General features: G+C 45.8%; 1 protein-coding gene across 5 annotated transcripts in view; it reads right to left on the bottom strand.

Annotated features, from left to right (window-relative positions):
* Positions 1-15,715, bottom strand: part of FLNC (filamin C) — a 234,353-nt gene that overhangs the window by 51,284 nt on the left and 167,354 nt on the right. For all 5 annotated transcript variants that reach the window (XM_033958234.1, XM_033958233.1, XM_033958232.1 and 2 more), the window contains 5 exons: positions 13,494-13,617; positions 11,428-11,584; positions 6,846-7,035; positions 2,604-2,627; positions 350-597 (listed from right to left, as the gene is read on the bottom strand). In XM_033958234.1, coding sequence (XP_033814125.1) covers positions 350-597; positions 2,604-2,627; positions 6,846-7,035; positions 11,428-11,584; positions 13,494-13,617 — 743 coding nt within the window. The remainder of the gene's footprint in view (positions 1-349; positions 598-2,603; positions 2,628-6,845; positions 7,036-11,427; positions 11,585-13,493; positions 13,618-15,715) is intronic.

The following is a 15,715-nucleotide window of genomic DNA, read 5'->3' on the forward strand; positions in this document are numbered from 1 at the left end:
CGTTAGCATTTAGCACGGGCATTTAGACCCCTTTGGATTGCTTTGTACGAGTATGTGTATTTTGTCCCTGTCCTGATACTCTGCTGGCATGGGTGAGAAACTACCAGTACAATCTGCCTTGTTGTTGCCACCTCACCCATATCCACCCAAACAAGCCGGTTCTATCCTATTTTTGCCCCCACTGTGTGACATTCTAGCTATGGTTTTCCTACGAGAAGCAGTGCCACGTTTCTGTGTACGCAGTGGGATAATACCAGGACCTGATCAGTGGGGTTAAGCAGACCTGGGCCAGGCAAAGCCCTAATCTAGTGTGACCGAGTCCCGGGAAATACTGGCGTGTGGCACTTACCATGACATGGAAGGGGCTGTTAGGGATATGCTCTCCTCCGAATCGGATGGTGATGACATATTTCCCGGGTTCAGGAGCTGTGTAATAAATGTCGAAGGTTCCGTCGTGGTTCTCCACCACATCCACATCCAGCTCTGCCCCATCTGGCGTCGACACCTTGCAGGTCACTTTGCCCTTCCCAGCAGCCTTAGCGTCGACGGTGATGACCGTCTCCTGTCCAATTTGGATCGTGGGGCCCAGGCATGTGCCTGAGACAAAGAGAAGCCATATGAGACAGACAGAAGGGGCTGTAATCACCACTAGATGCTAACACATGAACAGGCATTGGTACAAGATGTATTTGTATATTATTTTTTGGAATGAATGTGCTCTGTATGTTTGGTTTGGAGTTGTTTAGGTCCAGGGGTCTCAAAGTCCCTCCTTGAGGGCCGCAATCCAGTCGGGTTTTCAGAATTTCCCCAATGAATATGCATGAGATCTATGTGCACGCACTGCTTTCAATGCATATTAATTGGGGAAATCCTGAAAACCCGACTGGATTGCGGCCCTCAAGGAGGGACTTTGAGATCCCTGTTTAGGTCTGTCCTATTTTAAGATGGAGTTCCTTTCCGTATGTTGTATATTTGTAAACCGCTTGGACCTGTCATAAGAGCAGGTGGTATAAGTTTTTATAAAAATATAACATAGGGTTACCAGATTTTACATAGGTAAAATACGGACATGTGGCTCCACCCATATGCCCTGCTCAGTTCCACCCAACCCCGCCCTGTTCTGCCCAAGTCATGTCCTGTTCTGGCCCCGCCCCACCCCAAATCTCCTCTTGTTGAGCTCAGAGCTGCGTTGGGAGAGCCTCCGGGCATACGCAGGTGTGATGATGTCACACGCATGAGCGCATATGTGTGACATCACCGCGTCACATCCGCGCATGTGCGGATGCTCTCCAGATGCGGCCCCGAGCTCAAAGCGTTTCAAAACCCGGCCAAAGTGCCGGGTTTTGAAAAGCCGCCCGGACAGTCCTCCAAAAAGAGGACATGTCTGGGCAAATCCACACGTCTGGTAACCCTAAATATGCAGAGCTGCCAAGTTACCCAGTTCCAGGAGGAAGACATTTGGGCCAGTCCTGATTTTAAGCTTACATAGTTCCTGACTCTACACATTGAAATCAGTGCTGTAAGTCCCATAATGCACTATGACAGCACGACCTAGAAATTTCTCTCCTGGAAATGGATAAATTGATAGCTCGGAATATGTGAATTAGTGTTTGCTTTTAAAATAGACAAAGCTTTTCATTTGGGGGGGGGGGGTTTGAGGAGCTTTTGTATTGTTTTATTTTACTATTCCTGGATATATGAACATTAAAAGCAGGCAAAATCTAGCACCGATAATTAAACTTCCTTTTCTAGGTAAAAATCAAGTTTATTTTGGTGGACAGAAATGGGAAGCATTGTGCAGCCTCATTTCCTGTAACAGTAGGGAAGATGGGGTAGAAACAAGAATTGGGTGTCCCATATTAATGGGGGGGGCGAATGGATAGCTCAGTATTGGGGGATGGGAGAAGAAGGGTAACCAGAGTCCCTTACAAATGCTGTGGGGCAAAACGTTTATGTGTTGGTTGGTAAAAATACAGAGGAAAATTGGTAAAAGCTTGTGTTAGTTTTTGAGGGTTTGTTTTTTTTTAAACCTCTGATTAGTTTTTTGTACGAAATGATTGAAACTGATAATGAAAAGTCCTAACCTGATGAATTTTGTAAGCCACTTTTTAGTATACAGTTAAAGTGGCATCAGCGCTACTCAGGCCCTCGTGACTAGTAACAGACGTCCGAGAAAACCCAGGCATATCCTCCCAGATGAGCTTTGGAAAGTCCCCGATGAACTCCGGCCGCATATGGAGGGCCTCTGAGCATGTGTGGATGACATCACACACATCCTCATATGTTTCAGGCTCTCCAGATGCAACTGGAGCTCATCACAGAAGAGGGAGAGGCTTGCTGGGGGCAGGGCTGGGGGTGGAACTGGGCAGGGCCAGATGCAAAACTGGGCGGGGCTGGAGGAGGAATGGGGCAGGGTTATGAGTCCGGGGATTTCCTATGTAAGATACGGTAACTCTACTCATGCCATTCAAGGAGGACGATGCCCTTTATGTGACGCTGTGTTGACAAATTATGGTGTTTGATTTTTCTCGGTGTAATAATGGAGTGGCATGCCAGGTTAATGGGGACAATTTTGCACAAAAGAAAAAAATAGCCTAACTTACCTAATCCATGGCCTCCAATGGACACTAGAGAGTGTGAGAGAGAAAGAAGGTTATAAGCTTGTTAAGAAGGACCAAGAAAAATGGCACCTGTTTTCAAGTCATAAGAAACAAGGTAATCCAGTCCTGGTTTTTACTTATTGCACATATGGACTTTCAGTTCTAAATGTCCCATTGGATTTCTCCAAAACTACAAAATCCATCAGATCTGACAAGTTACCCAGTTTCAGGAGGCTGTCCCCCACTGATATCGGGCTCACTGGCTAGCCTGGTGACCGGCTATTTCATGCGACATAACTAGCCACCGCTGATTTTCATCGGCTGACCGGTTAAGGCACGTGGCCAGAAAGACCCGCCTAAAAGGCAAGTCTATTTTTAGATGTTAACCTTAGCTGACCAGTCAATGAAAACTGGCTTGGCTGGCTAAGCGTGAGCTGCTAACCTTTGCCCCCAACTATTCAACGCCAAGTTGCCTCCCGCAATTCAATATTGGGCCCTTTAGGACGATTTCAGGTTTTGAACTTGTATCTCAAAGCAGTGTGGGATTGATAGTCCTTGATTTCACCCAATGAAACCAGTGCTTTAGGTCCCATAATGCATCGGGATGAGGCTGTTAGAAATCCAGAACTGGCCAAAAATCTCCCTCCAGGAACATGGGTAACTTGGAAGCTTTGAGTTGACCCATGCAGTAAGGTAAAATCAGAACTGGATTAACCTATTCCTTCCTACACCGAACCAGGCAGCAACTATAGATTGCAGGCGCAAATGATCGGAAACAATCCATTTTAACAAAACGTACTCACAGCAAAAGAAAATATTCATTTCTTACTCAACCTAGAAATGCCAAGCACAATCTTTGCATAGATATCTGAGGATCGTCCATGCCCAGAGCTGCCAAGTAAACCATTCCAGGAAGGAGACTTTTTTTGGCTGGTCCTGGATTTTTGCCAACCTCATCCTGGCACACTAACCTGCAGCACTGATTTCAATGGATAGAATCATGGATTACATTTACTGCACAGCTTTGGGATGCACGTTTAAAAACAGGACCGGCCCAAAAGTCTCCATCCTGGAATGGGCTGCTTGGCAGCTCTGTATCTCCATCCCACGCGTTCTTCAGTTCTATGCAGTACCCAGCCTGATCCACACAAAGACAGGGGAACCACAAAACCACAAGCAAAAATGCCAAAGATGAGAAGAATGGAATTGTCCAAAAAGAATGATGTGCACTAAAATAGTGTCCACAATCTTATCTGTAGATATGCAAATCTTTTATTCTTCCAATATCATCATGGTACAATCAATGATTCAATGACTCGACACGTACATGTTTCGGCCAACAGGCCTGCCTCAGGAGTCTTAAGAACCATAGAACAAATGAGTCGCTGCATAAAACGTGGACGTGACCAATTTTGAAATAAGATCTGGAAAACTTGAGTGTTGAACCGTCTCAGATCGAAAGAAGTGTGGCGTCTCACTTTTTTCGATCTCACGGGCCGCATTGATGCAGAGGAGGATATCTTCTTTTTCAAGGGTCCCACGGCAACAAGAGGACATCCGTGGAAAATCAGAGGCGGGAAACTGCGCGGTGACACCAGGAAATTCTTTTTCACCGAAAGGGTGGTTGATCGCTGGAATGGTCTTCTACTTCAGGCGATTGAGGCCAGCAGCGTACCTGATTTTAAGGCCAAATGGGATCGACATGTGGGATCTATTCGCAGGGTAAAGGCAGGGGAGGGTCATTAGGGTGGGCAGACTGGATGGGCCGTGGCCCTTATCTGCCGTCAATTTCTATGTTTCTATGTGACGGTGCAACACTCGAGTTTTCCAGATCTTATTTCAAAATTGGTCACGTCCACGTTTTATGCAGCGACTCATTTGTTCTATGATTCTTAAGACTCCTGAGGCAGGCCTGTTGGCCGAAACATGTACGTGTCAAGTCATTGAATCATTGATTGTACCATGATGATATTGGAAGAATAAAAGATTTGCAAATCTACAGCTAAGATTGTGGACACTATTTTAGTGCACATCATTCTTTTTAGACAATTCCATTCATCTCATCTTTTGTACACAGCCTGATGCCAGCTGGCCTCAGATTTCCCTGACACAGTTCTTCCAGTCCTGGGTTTACTCCACTGCAGGCAGGAACCATGCAGTCTTGCTTTTCTTACAGAATGCAATAGGGAAATCAGAACACCCAATCTCTCCATCCCATGGTATAAAACCAGAACTGAATCAACCCTGGTGAGTGAAACAGGAGCCGGCTGGCAAACCAACTATCTACACTGTAAAAATGCATGTTGCATGCTTGTGGCATAGGGTTACCAGACATCCGGATTTCCTTTTGAGGTCGTGTTCGGAGGTCCGGATGGCTTTTCAAAACCTTGCACTTTGTCCGGGTTTTGAAAAGAAATCGCGTCAGGAGGGGGCATCCACGCATGCAAAGCAGTGATGTCATGCGCACACGCGGATACACGTGACGTCATCCCGTCGCATCTGTGCGTGCATGGATGCCTTCCTGCCTGACGAACAGGCAGCGGGGGAGCTGGGCTGAGGGCAGAGCTGTGGCATAATGGGGCGGGGATGGGTGGAACTGGCGGGCCTGGGGGGAAGATCTACAGGGTCCGGTAACCCTATTGTGGCATATATCCTGAACACTCTGCATATACAGTGGTACCTCGAGTGCACCGGTTTGCGAGTGTTTTGCAAGATGAGCAAAACATTTGCAAAATCGATGCCTCGGAAACCGAGCATGGCTCGATTTACGAGCACCCCCCCCCACCGCAATCCGGCACACCCCCTGCGATCCGGCACCCCCCCTGCCTCGAAACGGTACCCCCCTGCCACGATCCGACCCCCGACACAATTGGGCACCCCCCCCCCCCCCGCCGTTTCTTACCCTCATCTGGGCACTTTTGAAAATTGGCTTCCTCCTCTGCTGGGCCTTGAGCATGCTCAGATGCTCAAGGCCCAGCAAGGAGGAAGCCGATTTTCAAGAGTGCCCAGATGAGGGTAAGAAGCGGCGGGGGGTGCCCAATCGTGTTGGGGGGCACCCAATCGTGGCGGGGGGGTCAGATCGTGGCGGGGGGTGCCCAATCGTGTCGGGGGGGGTTCGGATCATGGCGGGGGGGTGCCGGTTTGAGGCAGGGGGGTGCCGTATCACAGGAGGGGGGTGCCTGATTGCGGGGGGGGGGGGGGTGAACGCATCAAAGCGAGTTTCCATTATTTCCTATGGGGAAACTCGCTTTGATAAACGAGCATTTTGGACTGCAAGCATGCTCCTGGAACGGATTATGCTCGTAATCCAAGGTACCACTGTACTACAAAACGTGTTATAAAAGTTACGCTGCAGATGAAACAATATTTTAGGGCTAATGTTTTTCAGGGAGTTTTAGATTTTGTGAACCATAGAGAGTACAGGGTCTACTACAGGGGTCTCAAAGTCCCTCCTTGAGGGCCGCAATCCAGTCGGGTTTTCAGGATTTCCCCAATGAATATGCATGAGATCTATGCGCATGCACTGCTTTCAATGCATATTCATTGGGGAAATCCTGAAAACCCGACTGGATTGCGGCCCTCAAGGAGGGACTTTGAGATCCCTGGACTAGACGCAGGGGATGGGCAACTCCGGTTCTCGAGAGCTGGAATCCAGTCGGGTTTTCAGGATTTCCCCAATGAATATGCATGAGATCTATGCGCATGCACTGCTTTCAATGCATATTCATTGGGGAAATCCTGAAAACCCAACTGGATTCCGGCACTCGAAGACTGGAGTTGCCCACCCCTGTTCTTGACTTTAGGAGCCAAATTCTCTAAACCAGAGGTCCCCAAAGTCCCTCCTTGAGGGCCGAATCCAGTCAGGTTTTCAGGATTTCCCCAATGAATATGCATGAGATCTATGTGCATGCACTGCTTTCAATGCATATTCATTGGGGAAATCCTGAAAACCCGACTGGATTGCGGCCCTCAAGGAGGGACTTTGAGACCCCTGGTCTACTACCAGTTTCCAGTCTAAAAGATCTGAGCTGTCCCAACTGGCACAGCTAGAATTTCAGAGCTCCGTAGCTTGAAAAATGAAAAGCCCCGAAAAATCATGAGCCGGTCTACTGGGAACATGGAATGGCATGTGCTGTATGTGTGAGAAACACAAGATGTGCTGCACGCATGCATCACATGCATACTACAGACGTGCATGTACATGCATTTGCGTTAAAAGACAGACTGTCTCAGGGGGTGGCTCACCTGTCACATGGCACTTGCTGGCATCCCCAGAGGGCAGGGCGTGAATACGGAAAGGGGAGTATGGGATTTCGTCCCCTCCATATTTAATGGTGATGGTGTACCGACCAGTCATGTCGGGGACATAAGAAACCGTGTAGGTCCCATCTCCGTTATCTCGGATATTGGCTTTCTTGGGCTTTCCTTCGGGGTCCTGGAAAGAAGGAAGGAAAGTTGAAGGGGAGGGGGGGAGTGGCCAACCGTACATCAGTCCTACTGCAACAAAGGAGCCACTAGCGACAGAGACAGAACCTGCATATAATGGGACTCAATTTTAAAAAACTAAAACTTCTGAAAAACCGCCTGAGCTGGGACTTGGACGTCCAAATGCCGATAATCCAAACCCATTTCCTGGTCGTCTAGCGAGACGTTTCGCCCACTGTGTGTCCACAGTTCCAGGGGGCGCACTGGAAGGTGTGTTGTGGGTGTGTTTTGGGCGAGCTTTGTGCGTGCTTAACTTGGACGTCTTTTGATGATAATAATTAACCTTTCTCCAAGATGTCCTGGATGGAATTTACATGTTTGGAGCTAGACCTGTTTTAGAAGCATCTAAGTGCCACAAAGGGACCCAAACTGTTTTGAACTTGTATCTCAAAGTAGTGTGGGATTGATAGTCCTTGATTTCACCCAATTTACCCCACTGAGCACTGGATACAATAACGTATGACCCTCCACACTCCCCCACTGTTCACTAACCCCCTCCCACCCACCCCAAAATCTAAATGAAAGAGTACGTACCTGTTTCTAGAACAGCAGCACTTGGTATGGGAAAGCCTAGTAGAGCATCACAGGTGTCTTAAGTAACCTGGCGGATGGGCTCGTGAACAATAGAGAGGAGGACCCAGGCCCGAAAGGCATGCAAACCCCTACATTCGTGCCACCTGTAGCCATGAGGGCTATTGGGGTGGTAGACAGGTTTGGGGGGGAATTTTAGAGGGCTCAGCCTTAATTGGAAGGGGTATCTGGTGAGAGGCACTTCTGGCACTCTTCATATGAAGTTTACCGCAGGGCCCTCTGTGTCCCACTGCCCTGTTGGCACGTCTGTGTGGCCAGTCCATCACAATGATGGCCACTCCCGCACCCAAATGGTCTAAATTTGCACATTTTCAGTGTGGATGGTTCTTTGGCTGAAAATGGGGTATAAAATTAGGTGTCCTAAGGGCTGGGCATTCTGTCAGGCTAGGCGTCCAAGTAGACAATTTTCAAAACAAATATTTTGGGATGGCTAGCGGTTCAGCTTTTGAAAATGGACGTTTATCTGCATCCGACTATTTATTTTTAGTATTTATATACCACTTATAGTCTAAGGGCTCCTTTTACCAAGGCGTGTTAGGGCCTTAACACGCGGAATAGCGCATGCTAAAATGCCACGCGCACTAGCCGCTACCGCCTCCTCTTGAGCAGACGATAGCACGCGGTAATCCGGTGCGTGCACTAAAAACGCCAGCGCACCTTGGTAAAAGGAGCCCTAAGTGGTTTTCATGCAGGTACTCAAGCATTGGACGTGTAGCGGGAAATGTCCAACTCAGACTTAAGATGTCCTTTTTGAAAATGGCCTTCAGAGTGTTCAGCGCTGTGTACGTCTAATCTAATCTTTGATTTTTTTTTTTTTTATACCGATTCATCCCAACTGGAGGGCTTGTCTTGGTTAACAAAATATGAATAAAATGATACAGGAGATTGGAACAGAAGCTATCGGCTCCTTTTACTAAGGTGTGCTAGCTTTTTTAGCGCGTGCTAGTTCTAGCTGCGTAGCGCAGGGTTAACGCCAGCTCAATGCTGGCGTTAGCGTCTAGCGTGCACGGCATTGGAGCGCACGCTATTCCGTGTGTTAATGCCCTAACGCAGCTTAGTAAAAGGAGCCCCTATATCTTTTAGGCCAGAATTTTATCTTTTATGATTGATTATTAGAAAGAGAAGGATCGTTAGTAAATTTCCGCAAAAAATATGTCTTCAGTACTTTACGAAAAGTGGGTAGATGAGAGAGAACTCTAATTATAGAAGGAACTTTTACGAATAAAAAAGAAAACGATCGACAAAAATTGGCCATAGTTTTTCTTCCCTTAAGAGTGGGAAAGCCAAGTTTATATTTCTGAGAGCTCCTTGAATTAGACATTTCTTGTGAATTAAATGAGACAGGCGCCAAAGGAGAAAAAAAATACCATATAGGATTTTGAAAAGTACAGTTGCACATTAGCGCTATAGAAATGACTAGAAGTAGTAGTAATAATAATAATAATAACTTTATTCTTCTATACTGCCACAATCTTGCGACTTCTAGGTGGTTTACAATGTGCGGCAGCGGCAAAGAAAGCAAACAGAATGTTAGGCATGATAAAGAAAGGAATCGCGAGTAGATCGGAGAAAGTCATAATGCCGCTTTATAGAGCAATGGTCAGACCACACTTGGAATACTGTGTCCAACATTGGTCTCCCAACCTAAAGAAGGATATAAAACTGCTGGAGAGGGTGCAGAGACGAGCAACGAAGCTAATAAGAGGTATGGAGAACTTGGAATATGAGGAACGACTCAAGAAACTGGGACTGTTCTCCCTTGAGAAGAGGAGGCTGCGAGGGGACATGATCGAGACGTTCAAAATGCTGAAAGGCATCGATAAAACAGAGCAGGAAAATAAATTATTTACATTGTCCAACGCGACACGGACAAGAGGACATGGTTTGAAGCTAAGGGGGGACAAGTCCAGGATAAATGTCAGGAAGTTCTGCTTCACGCAGCGAGTGGTAGACGCCTGGATTGGAATGCTCTCCCAAAGGAGGTTATTAAGGAATCCACTGTGCTAGGATTCAAAGGCAAATTAGATGCACATCTCCTTACGAGAGGCATAGAGGGATACGGGTGACTAAAACTACATCAGGTGTGCACCTGACTGGGCCTCCGCGTCTGCGGATCGCCGGACTCGATGGACCATGGGTCTGATCCGGAGATGGCAGTTCTTATGTTCTAGGAGAGCTGGACATTCAGCGAGTTACAATATGCAGATAGTCAGAGGAAATACAGAGTACAAGAACTTTAAGAAAGTGAAAATATAAAATGTACAGTTTGCTAAGAATTTTTCGAGAGGACCTGTTAGGAAAAGGTCACGAATTACAAAAAAATACAGCGAAAATTACAATATACAGTTTAAGAATTTTCATGGGGGACATATTAGAAGAAATGTCCCGAATTGCAAAATACAGTTTGATTAGGATTTCAGAGGGGGAGAAAAGAAAGAAGTGTTCGGTGAAGATTCTGTTTAGGTGATATATCTTTTCGAATAAGGCAGTCAATTATTATTATTAATAAAATCAGTCAACGGGCCCCATGTTAGCTGAAATACCCAACAGAGACTGCACCTCCCTTAAACTGTAGTAATGGCTTATCTAGTCTGCCCAGACAGAGGATAGGAAAATGCATAATAATCATAACATATCGTGTGAAATATTTGGTTCCTTTCAGGTTTCAGGCTCAGGTTTATTAAAAATTTGATATGTCGCCTTATCAAATATCAAAGCGGTTTTACAGAGTTTTGTTTAAAAAAAAAAAAAATACATTAGAAACAATTAAAAATACAGCAAAGAAATACCGACTGACAAACAATGACCTTCTGGTACAAAAGGAAGCCGGGAAGAACTACAATATTTAGATAGTAAAGAACGGGAAGGGAAAAAAACACCCCAAAAAGAGGGGGGTGATGGGATAAAAGCGTGCCGACAAAGCCGCACCGACATTTCGGCACAGACAATTGCTTGCAATCTCCCACATTATACAGAAAACTTAACTTTTTTCTAAAAAAATCAGGAAAAAGTTAAGGGCTCCTTTTATCAAGCCGCGCTAGCGGGGTTAGCGCGTGTGACTTTTAATCACACGATAACCCCCGCGCTGGCTCAAAAAATACCGCCTGCTCAAGGCAGGCATTAGTGGCTAGCGCGGCCAGCGGTTTAACGCGCGCTATTATGCACTTTAAACCGCTAGCGCGGCTTGATAAAAGGAACCCTAAGTTTCCTCTATAATGGGGTGTTCCAACCCCCCCAATCCCCCCCCCAACGGCAGCACGAACACTATTAAGTAAATCACCCCCCCCCGTCGGAGCTCTTTAAAATGAACTTTTCCAGTGGCGCGCTGGAGTCTTGCGCCCAATTGTCTAGGCTCAAATGTCGGCATGGCTTTGTCCCGCGCGTGAATGACTGTGAACCAAAGGAGGGGGGAGCAGGTACATCAGCCAGAAGAGCTTGGCTTACGTAGGCCTACAATCCACCTTAATACATTCTTAAAAGGACGATCATAGATCATATGCCTCTTTAAAAAGAAATGCTTTTAAACTAGCTTTGAATTTATCGAGGGACATAAATTCTCTTATATGGCTAGGGGCCACATTCCAGATTGTAGGATCCGTGACTGAAAAAATACTGGTTCTCATGGCGTTAATGCATCTTAGGATGTACCTTGGGGTGTGTAGGACATTTCCCCTGCTGGGGCACAGATCTCAGCAAGCCTGCTTTGGGGCATGGACGTGCCATGCCACACGAAGCCACCTGAGCTACTTACAAGGATCTGAACAGTCAGCAGTCCCTCGCCTGCGTCTCTGGCATCAATGGTAAACTCCACAGGCAGGCTGGCAGGAATTCCGGAGGCATTCAGACCTGGTCCACTAGCACGCACTTTGCTGGCATCGTGGGTCGGTAGCACTTTGATCTTAAATGGACTGGAAAAGAACAGCAGGAACTATGTTTCATCACTGCGTTATTTGTGGGACTCTCCCTCTGACCGGGGCTTGCATTTGATTGCAAAAATTGGAAACACCACTTTAAATCCTCCCTTCTTCCAGCTGTTCCATATTCTGCCTTTGCCCCTGGAAAATTGCAAAGCCCCACCTCAGCCTTTGAAGTACCAGGGACTCCCCCCTGCCTCAGATATACTGACACTTTTGGGTAGATAGCAACCTCTCTGAACCTTTTCCCTCAGATGGACTCCTCCTAGGTTACCAGACGTCCGGATTTACCCGGACAACTTTTCAAAACCCGGCATTTTGTCTGGGCTTTGAAAATCTTCCAACTCGGGACCATGTTGGGAGGGCATCTGTGCATGTGTGGATGCAACGCGGTGATGTCATACACATACATGTGATGTCATCGTGTCACACCTGGGCACACGCAGATGCCCTCCTGACAAGGCTCCGAGCACGAGAACAGGTTGAGGGGGGCAGGGTGAGGCTGGGGCAGAATGGGGCGTGGCTTAGGCGGAACGGGGCAGGGCTGGGTAGAGGCATTATGACATCACAATCTCAGCTCTGGAATGTTGCTATGAGGGGGTGCTGAAACGTTCTCAGCCCAACCAAGAAGAGAATGACGTGGATATGGTTCAATCAATGATCTGAAACAATGTCAAAACAGAGAATTTTGTCTCTGCAAATTGGCAAAATAATGCGCAGAATTTAGGAAGTTGGTTGGTTGGGCTGAGATCTTTTCAGCACCCCTTAGTATGTAATAAAAGTGAGCCAAGTATAGGGCAATCAAGTCATTGTGACATCACTGATGAGGTTCGCTGTTATTGGTGGAATGAGGCATTATGACATCACAATCTCAGTTCTCAGAGACTGAAAGTCTTTACCCTAGGAGGAGGTGCTGAGAAGTTCTCAGGCCAACCAAGAAGAGAATGACTTGGATATGGTTCAATCAATGTTCTGAAACAATGTCAAAACAGAGAATTTCGATTCTGCAAATTGGCACTTAACAAAATAAGATAACACTCTTTTCAGCTACAGTGGCACAATAACACTCAGAATTTAGGAAAGTTGGTTGGTTGGGCTGAGAACTTTTCAGCACCCCCTCGTACTTATTTGGGTTCCTGCCAGATACTTCCAACCTGGATTGGTCACAGTTGGAGACATGAGACTGGGCTAGATGGACCATTGGTCTGACCCAGTATGTGAGCCAAGTATAGGACAATCAAGCCATTGTGACATCACCGATGAGGTTGGATCTTATTGGTGGAATGAGGCATTATGACATCACAATCTCAGCTCTGGAATGCTGCTATGAGGGGGGGTGCTGAAAAGTTCTCAGCCCAACCAAGAAGAGAATGACGTGGATATGTGGCAAATGAATGATCTGAAACGTCAAAACAGAGAATCTAGTTTCTGCAAATTGGCAATGAAATAAGATAACTCTCTTTTCAGCCACAGTGGCAAAATAACGCACAGTACTTAGGAAGTTGGTTGGTTGGGTTCCGAACTTTTCAGTACCCTCTCGTAGGCAGATAGTTTTTTTGAGTTCGTATTTATTGAGATTTATTAACTGTTGTTATGAACAGATTCACTGTACTTACGCTGTAGCTGCCACCCTAGGTGTCCACCTTGTGTGCCTAATGGTTAAGCTGGTCCTGTTTGCCAGGCCACCCACCCTAGAAGCAGCTCCATGTTTGTTTAAATACTGAAAATTAAACACTTTGGGATTTGGTGTGGATGAAAGGCATGATGTGAATTCTACCACACTATTAAAAGCAGCCAAATACTGGTGAAAACTATTCTGGATGTGTGCACATCATTTTCCCAGCTGTATGCACAGAAGAAATTCACCACATGGTATTCTACTCTCGCACTGACCGGTGCTTACCTGCGTGGCACTTCCTGATCGGCATACTTCACCGACACTGTGTAAGGGCCATCCATCGCGGGTGTATACTTCACAGTGTGAGTTCCATCCCTGTTATCCCGAACATCCACTGGTTCTGCAATTCCTTAATACGAGTAACATACAATATCTTTAATATAAGATATCCAGTAAACACAGGAGTAGATAACATAAGAAGTCACGGCTACAGTAAACCCAAGCAGGTAGGATTTCCCCCAGGGTTTGTCAAAATAATAATAATCAAAGAAAAAAGGAGGCACGCACTATTTCTTCGATTATGGCCTGAGCTAAAGTATCCCCAAAAAAACTCTGTGGAGTGATGATGTTCCTAAATGGACTTTATTTGAAAGTGTCAAAGTTCCAAAGGTACACTGGAATCATCCACATAAAATAATTCCATCCACATAAAAGTAAATCATCCACATAAGAGCCTTAAAGGACCTAGTCCGCTAGGGATACAGGACCCAACACGGTCCGCGTTTCAACAAAAAGTCTTCTTCAGGGGTCCCTGGGGGTCCTATAAAGGTGAATACGTGGGAAACAATTGTGTGGTGAGCCGGAAGCGAGACACTGCTTGCATTTGCAATGGAACATCGTCACTCCACAGAGTTTTTTTTTTTATTTTCTCTGGATTTTCTTGCGGCTGCTTTTCATATGGCTCTTTTTCTAAGTTTATAAAAGACAATGCTGCCGTAGCTCCACCCAACCATGCTGTCAGCCTGCATTTTCTGCTAGGCCTAATCAATGTCAGCAAAGGCCTATGGGACATTATATCAATCTGACTCTGGAATGTTGCTACAGATAGACCCTAAAAGCTCCTATACAGAATCCACATACATTAAGTATCCAGCCAGACGGGATTGTTTATCAAGAAGTTATGCCAGACAGACTAATTCCATCTACCATTCCTGTAAGTGTCACACCTTCCTTATCAATTTCAAACAGTTTCCAAATTATGAACATAAAGATGCTGAAAAAGACAAACTTAAAAGCAATAATAAAGACCATCTCTAGGCTGCGGGTTATACTGAGTACCGCGGTCAGGCTTATTTTGGGTTTGAAGAAATATGACCATCTAACTCCCTTTTATCGGGAACTGCATTGGCTGCCGGTTGAGGCACGTATTATTTTTAAGTTGGGTTGTGTCTATTATAAAGTCTTGTTGGGTCAATCTCCAGCTTATTTGATTACTTCCTTTTCCTTTGCTACTCAAAAACATTCACGTAAAGCTCATACTTTTTTTGTTTTTCCAACGGTGAAGGGTTGCAAGTTCAAAAGATTTCATGAACGTATGCTTTCATATCAGGCTGCCAGTTGGGACAAAGAATTCAAACAACTATCTCTTATGTCTTTCTCATATCTGGAATTTTGAAAACGTTTGAAAACTTACTTATTCTCTAGATGTTTGGGTAATTAAATTCCATGATGATTGCTCGGTTGTAAGTAGATGTAATCTTTTGTAAACCGCATAGATCTGCAAGGTTATGCGGTCTAGAAGTCGATTTTTATGTTATGTTTTATGTTATAAAGCTTCCTCTCTTGACCACCCCTCTCTCTCTCTCTCTTTGGACTCTTGTTTCTCTCTCTCTCCGTCTCCTCTCTTCACCCTCACTGCACTGATTCAGGAACCTACTTATTTATTTCGACTTCTATCCCATCCTCCCGGAAGCTCAAAACAGTTTACAGAAACAACCAAATCACCAATCTACTGACGGCATCCCTAGACTACAAAACTTTTAGAAAAGAAATAAAGACCATACTCTTCAAGAAATCCCTGAAAAAAGAAATAACACCGCAAGTTTCAAACACCACCTCTCACTAAAGCCAACTACCCTAAACAAATAACCACACTCATCTCTCTGAAAATGACCAAATCTCTTTTTGTAATACTTCCTTGATAATTCTTTTGTAATCCGCCTTGAACTGCAAGGTAATGGCGGAATAGAAATCCCTAATGTACCGTATTTTCACGCATATAACGCGCGCGTTATACACGATTTTACAAACTGTGCATAACCATGTGCGTTATACGCGTGAGCGCGTTTTACAATTTTTTTTTTTACATTCTGATCCGGCATTCCCCCTGCGAACTGGCATCCTCCCCCCCGCTCGCGTCACCCCCCCCTCCCCCGCGATCCTACATCCCCCCCAGCACCGCAAATACAACTCTTACCCGATTGGGCACCGGCACCAATGCACAGCAT

Source organism: Geotrypetes seraphini, chromosome 9 (assembly GCF_902459505.1).
Source record: "Geotrypetes seraphini chromosome 9, aGeoSer1.1, whole genome shotgun sequence".
Lineage (NCBI taxonomy): Eukaryota > Metazoa > Chordata > Amphibia > Gymnophiona > Dermophiidae > Geotrypetes > Geotrypetes seraphini.